This window comes from Octodon degus, unplaced genomic scaffold (assembly GCF_000260255.1).
Source record: "Octodon degus isolate 3935 unplaced genomic scaffold, OctDeg1.0 scaffold00081, whole genome shotgun sequence".
Taxonomy (NCBI): domain Eukaryota; kingdom Metazoa; phylum Chordata; class Mammalia; order Rodentia; family Octodontidae; genus Octodon; species Octodon degus.
The window spans coordinates 5,414,955-5,423,546 of record NW_004524657.1 but is presented as its reverse complement, the minus strand read 5'-3'; the positions used below and the strand labels follow the sequence as shown (position 1 = coordinate 5,423,546).

General features: G+C 35.4%; 1 protein-coding gene across 1 annotated transcript in view; it reads left to right on the top strand.

The window, feature by feature from the left end:
• Dcbld2 (discoidin, CUB and LCCL domain containing 2) overlaps positions 1-8,592 on the top strand; it is a 136,328-nt gene that overhangs the window by 30,500 nt on the left and 97,236 nt on the right. Inside the window, exon 2 of the mRNA XM_004636577.2 lies at positions 3,765-3,992. Coding sequence (XP_004636634.1) covers positions 3,765-3,992 — 228 coding nt within the window. The remainder of the gene's footprint in view (positions 1-3,764; positions 3,993-8,592) is intronic.

The following is an 8,592-nucleotide window of genomic DNA, read 5'->3' as shown; positions in this document are numbered from 1 at the left end:
ATGAATTCTTCCCATCTTTGAGCTTTGGGTTTGGTTTGCTCTTCCTTTGCTAGATAGTTGAGTTGCAGCATTAGGGTATTTATTTGTTCCCATTCTGTTTTCCTAATGTGTGAGTTCACATCTATAAATTTCCCTCTAAGAACTGTTTTTGTTGCATCCCATAAATTCTGATAAATTGTACCTTAATTTTTTTTGAATTGTTGATATTGTTCAATTTCTTGTTTAACTTCATCTGTAACCCATTTGTTGCCAAGAAGGGTGTTAATGTCCATGTATTTATGGGGTTTTTCTTGTTTCTTTTGTCGATTATTTCCAGTTTCATTGCACTATAGTCAGAATATGCATGCGACAATTTCTGTTTTCTTGCATATACTTAAGTATGACTTATGGACTAGTGTGTGGTCTGTTTTAGAAAATGACCCATGTGCAGCTGAGAAAAATTTGTATTCAGCTGTGTTTGGGTGGAACGCTCTGTATATGTCCACTAAGTCCATTTGTTCCAAGCTCTGGTTCAATTCTGTTACTTCTTTGCTAATTTTTTTGTCTGCTTGACCTATCTTTTTGCAATAAGGGTGTGTTAAGGACTCCTGTTAAGATTGTGGTATTGGATATTAGATGTTTCATGTCCATTAAGATTTGTCTTATATAGTTGGGTGCTCCTGTGTTTGGTGTATACATATTTATGTTACCTCTTCCTCTTGAATTTTTCCCCTAACCAGTATATAATGACCTTCTTTATTTCCTTTGATCATTCTTGGTTTGAATTTGAGACTGTCCAAGAACAGGATTGCTACTCCTACTTTTTTCTGATGTGTTGGCGCATGTAGTATTGTTTTCCATCCTTTAACTTTCAACCTATGAATTTATGAGTTCAGTGTGTTTCTTGTATACAGTACATTGTTGGATTTTGCTTTCTTATCTACTGTGCCAGTCTGTTTCTTTTAATAGGTGAATTGAGCCCATTTACATTGATGGTTATAATTGAGATGTATTGACTTAGGATTCACATTTTATTTACCTGCTGTTGTTTATTCCTTTTTCTCCTATGTTTGTTTGCCGTATTTGGTGGTTTCCTTCCATTCTTATTCGTGGAGTTCTGATCATTTTGATCCCCCTCTAGAATATCTTTTCGTAGTCTGTGTAGCGTTGGCTTTGTGGTCATGAAATTCTTTAGTTGTTCTTTGTCATGGAAGTATTTCACTTCTCCATCAAACTTGAAAGAGAGTTTTACAGAGTATAGTAGTCTGGGCTGGAATTTGTTTTCATAGTACTTGAAGTACTCTACTCCATGCTCTTCTTGACTTCATGGTTTGTGAAGTCTGCCATTATTCTGATGGATTTTTCTTTAAATGTGATCTGTTTCTTTTCTCTAGCAGCTTTTAGTATATTGTTCTTGTGCTGTGTTTCTGGGATCTTGACTGTTACATGTCTGGGTGTGTTTTTAATTGGGTTGATGTTATTTGGAGTTCTGTATATTTACATTACATGAATGTCAGATTATTTCCTCATATTTGGGAAGTTTTCTGCTATTACTTCTGCCTGTATTCTGTTTATGTCATTTGTATTGACCCCTTTCTCATTGATGCCTCTTAGTCTCATGTTGTTCATCTTTGGTTGGTCTTGCAGGTGATGAAGTATTTTTTCTTGCATCCTAGTTGCTTTTAAGAGATCTTTTACCTTTTCACCAGCTGCAGTGGTCAAGATCTGATACTATGTCTTCACTTTCTCTCAAATGGTTTTGCAAGCTTGTGATTGAGATTTTACATTCTTCTATATCTCTTTGACTCTACTTCATGCTATCTATTTCTTTCCTATATTGCTCATTCAGGGATTCCATGGGTTTTCTAATCTCCTTTATTTTTTTTTATCAGTGTCTTCTTGAGAAGCAGTTATTAATTATTTCATTATACTTATCCCTTCTTTTTTTTACTTCAGAGATTATTTCTGATCTGACTTCCTCTGTATGTTTCTGCTGTTGATCATTTACTTCAGACACTATTAATTCAGAGATTGCTTTTTTTTTCAAAAGTTATTTCTGATCTGAGTTCCTCTGTACTTTTCTGCAGTTGTGTCTTTACTTTAGACACTATTAATTCAGACATTTCAGCTGTGTGATTCCCAGTTTCTTCTGTGCTAGTGTCTTCTGCATTTGTTCTGGGTGATTCAGGGCCTGAAATTGCATTTTTCTCCTTTGCTTTGTCATTTTTTATAGCACTGTCCTCTGACCTTTGGTGTAGAATTTTGGTGCTGTTATAACTTTAGCACCTACTGAAATTCGGGTGTAGATCTGCAAAGTTTGAATTCATCCAGTTGTGCCTGGCTCGGGTCTGGCTGCTTTTCTTAGATTCTTCCTCTTGCAGTCCTTGAAAGTGAATCTGTTGTGCCCCTCTGGCAAGATGTTCTGCTCGTAGTTTAGCTGGTTGGTTCTATTCCCTAACCTCTCTGCAGGGACTTCAGTTGCAAAGTTTCACCCCAGGCTTGTATGCCAGGCCTGGGCTGGGTCTGGAGAGGTCCAGAGAGCAGGACAGAACTCACTCACAAGTAGGTCCTGGGCTGGGTCTAGAGGAATCCAGCAAGCAAAGCAGAACGCAGAAGCTCTCCCACGCACAGGTCGGGCATGGACTTGGGCTTAATCTGGAGGGATCCTGAGAACGCAGTGGAAGTTCTCACTCACAGGCTGGGCCTGGGCTGGTTCTGGAGTGGTTCAGCGGGGTCCTGTGAGCATGGCTGAAGGTCTCACTCACATGCTGGGCTTGGGCTGGGTCTGAGGGCCATTACATTGTTGTATGTTACTCTGTTTCTGTCTTTTTTCTACTTGTTTTTGCTTCTGTTTTTACTCTTCATAATAAAATAAAATATAAATAAATAATACAATTGGAGATGCCACTGAAACTTGGAAATGTACACTTAATGCCTCCTGCATATGTAAATATTTCATCTTTACAAACAAGCTAATTTATCTAAGTTTTTATATTCAGTTGCTAAAAAAACATCTCAAGCAAATAATGCCATTACAATCACTTAAAGTATTTTTTTCCTAATCTTTTTTTCCCCATAATTTTATTGAGACAAAAATAGCAATGAATTTTTTCCTAATCTTGAATAAGCTATTGAGCTGTTAATTATTTTCTCTTCCTTCTATAGGGAAAAATAAATCTTTGGAGAAGGAACTACAAAGTAGCCAAATTTCAGTAGAATGTAAATTTATTAACTTCAAAATCAACTACTTTCAAGAGGAACAATTATTAGTCTATAATAGGATTGGTTATGTGCATAATCTTTAATATATATTAAATGTTTTAAAAAAAGTAATCCTGCTTTCAGCGATTTTAGGAGCTTGTGATTGTAAATAAATAGATGAAGCTGCTCACATATTTTTTGTTTTGCATTTATTTTGAATAGTTATTTTACATTGATAGTCTTTTAAATATTAGACTCATTATGATGCATATATGTGTTTTCAACTATTTGCAAAGTTGTGTTTATTTTTACTTGTTCAGATTGCAAAGTGCTTTGAATTTATAGATTATATGACTAATCATTATTTGAACCTGACTTGATTTTTTTACTTGGTTGTGAGTAGATATGTTAAGAGCTGTCTTTTGTTTTATTTCCTGTAAATATAATACTGGTGGTATAAAGTATTAGATGTCTTACATGTTTTTAAATCACCATAAAAATATATGTACTAAGTGTGTATTATGATTATTCATAAGTTTAAGATATAAAAAGTTTTTCACTCCACCCTTTTTTTTTTTTTAAAGGTGATGGATGTGGACACACTGTACTAGGTCCTGAAAGTGGAACTCTTGCATCCATAAACTATCCGCAGACCTGCCCCAACAGCACTGTTTGCAAATGGGAGATCCGTGTCAAGATGGGAGAGCGAATTCATGTCAAGTTGGGTGACGTTGACATTGAAGATTCTGATTCTTGTCACTTCAGTTACTTGAGAATCTACAATGGAATTGGACTTGGCAGAACAGAAATAGGTACAGCAATTTCTTAGGAATTTATATGTAGTATGTTGTTGGTTTGAGTTGTAAAACCAATGCAGTTTCATATTTAACATTGAAAAACCACTAGATGAAGTGATATGTGAGAAACTATTGAAAATGGATAGAAATCTTTTTGAATTTGAATCTTTTGGGAAAGGAAGGTTCTTGGCCATTTATTTTTCTAAAGCAAGTCTACATTGCTGCCTTTGCACAAGGTGCTACTGTACTATTTCAAAGAAGGAAGAAATTATCTTTTTTATGTTTTCCATTGATCATTTTACTTATAGTAGGAAATAGAAGCATAATTCATGCTTAGGAGGCAGTGTAGCTGGAACATGGCTTTTGGATCTGAACTGCCTGAGATGAAGGCTGTACTCTGCTTTTAATAGACTGAGACCTTGGGCAGTTGACTTGACCTTTCTGTTTTTTTATTATTTTTATTTTTTTCCATGATTTTATTGAGAAACAAATAGCAATGCGACAGTTTCAAATCTGATTAGTAGGACAGTTTCAATAATTAATGCATTGCATATTCTTGTCTCAGTGGTTATTCATTATACAAGATGCAGACATGATATCTTCATTACAAACATTATTAGAACAAATCTTTCTACTTATTGAGTTAAGAGAATGTAGCTGTATATCTGTCCTATTTTGAATATACAGATACAAGATGGTCGTTAATTTGTATCCCCTTTTTTGTTTAGTTTTGTCATTTAAATATTTTTTTCCATAATTTTATTGAGAAACAGCTATGAGACAGTTTCAAACCAAATTTATAGGACAGTTTCAATAATTAACACATTGCATACATTCTTCCTAGTGGTTAATTGCTGTATAAGATGTGGACGTGATATCCTATTTACAAACACCATTACAACAAATCCCTCTATTCATTAAGAGAATGTAACTTTATATCTATCCTAACCATTTTGAATATACAGATACAAAATGGACATTCATCTGTATCCCCCTTTTTTGTTTAGTTCCGTTATTTGAATATTATAGGTATGTTAACTCAGCAAAATATTCTAAAAGAGTCCAGTAATCCATAATAGTATTGGGTCTTCCGCTTCACTGGCAATGCCAGAAATTGTTGACCTGAGTCCCCTACAGCTCAACATAACACCATGGCTTTACTTCTTATACTTCATTTTTATACTTTTCTGCTGGATGGTTAAGACCAAGGTAAAGTAGGACCTATGCAACAAGAGTTGTAGCTTTTGGGTCTGAGAAGGTCAGTGAGATGCCCTCAGGATTTATCCTGAGATCCTGTACCTCAGATTGTAGATCCTTTGTCAGTGTCAGCCATGTGGATGAGTCACAGCCATTGCTTGGCCATTGTTCTCTCTGTGAAATCCTGAGAGAATGTTTTCTCTCCATGTGACTCTCCTTAGGCACACTGTATATCATCGATCACTTTCCTCTTTGGCCCCATAATCTCCTTGATCAGAAAATTTGGGACACTACTGAGTTACATGACGTAACAGTGCAAGTTTTCATATGTCCTGAGTCTGACTTGACCTTGGAAGGCTAGGGCCAAAATGTTGGCTTTCCTGGAGGCCCTCCTTTTTCTCTAATTGTGGTCTGCAAACTTAGGTTGTTAACCCTCCAGAAGAGGTGCTTATTGTTATTACCATACAACCTAGGCTGTTAAGCTTAAGCTCGCTATCTGTCTGAATATCAAACATCTTAGGCATAACATGGAACAGGTATTTTTCATCAAGTATTGATATGTTGAACTTTAAGTCCCTATAGCATATGATAAAAAAACATTAAAAAATTAGAATAATGCCTAAGATGTTTGAAATGCAGTGAGATAGTGAGGTTAAGCTTGATAGCCTAAATCATTTGATAACAATAAGCTTATCTTCTGGATGGTTAACAACCTAAGTTTGCAGACCAAAATTAGAGAAAAAGGAGGGATACAAGGAAAGCCAACATTTTGGCCCTAGCCTTCTAAGATCAATTAAGACTCAGGACATATGAGAACTTGTACTGTAACGTCATGTACCTCAGTAGTGTCCCAAATTTTCTGATCAAGAAGATTATGGGGCCAAAGAGGAAAGTGATCGATGATGTAGAGTGTGCCTAAGGAGAGTCACATGGGGAGAAGACACTCTCTCAGGCTTTCACAGAGAGCACATTGGCCAAGCATTGGCCGTGACTCATCCACATGGCTGCACTGACAAAGGTTCTACAATCTGAGGTACAGGATCTCAGGATAAATCCTGAGGGCATCTCACTGACCTTCTCAGACCCAAAAGCTACAACTCTTGTTGCACAGGTCCTGCGAAGACGAAATATAGGAAATAAAGCCATGCTGTTATGTTGAGCTGTGGGGGACTCAGGTCAATAATTTCTGACATTTCCAGTTAAACAGAAGACCCAATGCTATTATGGGCTACTGGACTCTTTTAGAATATTTTGCTGAGTTTACACACCTATAATATTCAATAACGGAACTTAGAAAAAATGGGGTATACCGGTGAATGTCCATTTTGTATCTGTGTATTCAAAGTGGTTGGGATAGATATATAGTTGCATTCTCTTAATGAATAGAATGATTTGTTCTAATGGTGTTTGTAAATAGGAACACAAGTCCGCATCTTGTACAGCAATTAACCACTAAGAAGAATATATGCAGTGTATTATTTGTTGAAACTGTGCTTCCGATTTGATTTGAAACTGTCTCATTGGTATCTGTTTATCAATAAAACTTTGAAAAAATAAATAAGATAGTATAGAAAAAGAGCTACACATAGCAAAAAAAAATTAGAATATATTCTAAAAATAGTCATAAAGAATTATATAATTCTTTCTTTTTCATTTATAAAATAGGAAATGAAACCAGTACATCAAAATTATACCAGACATGTAATGTGTATTTAGTAAATAATAGTTATCATTACTCTTGTTCAAAAGCAGTGCTGCTTAATTGTAGCAGTCTTCTGAGTTTTAAAAAATGTTATATATGTGGTTCCCATTATAGATCCACTGAATTAGAATTGATTGGGTGAGATCAAGTATGATAAAAGATCTCAGTATGATAAAAGTTTTTCAGTTTTACAACCAAGATTTGGAACTTTTGGCTTAGAGTCCAGTACCATTCTCTTAAGAAGTAAAGTTAGATTTATAAGGCAGTTTTGGTGAAGTAATGTTAAAAAATTAAGAACTCTTGAATTTTCTTAGTTTGTTTAGAAACACTTACTGATGCTGGTATGTAAAGTGTCTTTCAGAATTATAATAGCTGCCTAAGGTCTTGTTCACTAAATAGCATACTGCATTTATTCTTTGATCTGCCTATCTCTAGGCAGATTTTTGACTTCTCTTGTACCCCACAGGATGTTTCTGTTGTGTTTCCCTGGTTGATGAGTGATAACTTGCTGTCCCTCATCAGCTCTTGATTAACATGGTAACTTGATCATCACCTACATAGTTCTGTTGATATAAAGTGTTGGATACTTTTAGAAATTAAGATCATACGAGAATGTAGAAACACTGTTTCTATAATGCTACTAGAAAACAACTGAATAGTAAAAGCCTCCTGACAATGCAGTATAGGTTGGGTACTACCACCTAAACATTCTTGGAACAGCTTTGAAGAAAGGTGAGCCCTAGCCTAGTGAAGCCTGTAGTATTTTACAGGATTTAAAGAAGATGAGAGACCAAGGAGATAGCTCATTTGAACAAGCGCAAGGGCCTGAGTTCAATCCCTGGCTCTTCAAAAAAAAGAAGAAGAAGAAGAAGAAGATGAAGAAGAAGAAGTTTATTTCACTGACTCTATAAAAAAAAGAAGAAGATGATGATGAAGAAGTTTATTTCACTGACTATAAAGACTAAATTAAAAATACGAGAAGTTCTTATAAACCATTATTTGAGTTTCCTTTCTAACTACTTTATACCTTTTATAATATATATATATATAATGTATATATTTTATTTTATTTATTATTTATTATTTATTTTGAGAAACTGAACCTTTTATTATTTGTCATGGTCCATGTTCCACCAGTTCTTGATCTGGGAATAGCAAAAATGATCACCTGCCCAGCAAGAATCTGGGCTCATGTTCATCCTCACAGAGCCTGGGCTTTTGTACCTGCTCCTGTTTCTAGAGACTGCCATACTTTAGCCAGTCATTTAAAACATAATCTGAACTAGGCCTCAGAAGAAATAAACTGATAAGCTACCCTTTAAAAATCAAAGATCTATCTCCACTGTGATGTAAGCCTGTCTTTAAGCACAGGGTCCTCTATTTCAAGTGTCGTGAACTGGGTGGACAATTGTTTCAGGGGTTTTCTCTTCCCCATACTCCACCTAATAAATGTTCTGGGGTGGGGGGGAAGAGATTGGTTCTGTAGAAAAAGTAATTTAGTTTCTTTAGCATACTAAGAACATTTTTATAAAAAAAAAAGGAATGGAGTAGCTATTGTATATTGAGGCATATCAGCTAAAATAATGTGTGGGTCTTATTTGATTTTTTTTTTTTTTTTTTTTTTTTGAGACAAGGTTTTGCTGCAAAACTCAGGCTGAGCTTCAACCCAGTTTGTAGAACTGGCTGGCCTTGAACTCCCAGTGATTCTCCTGCCTT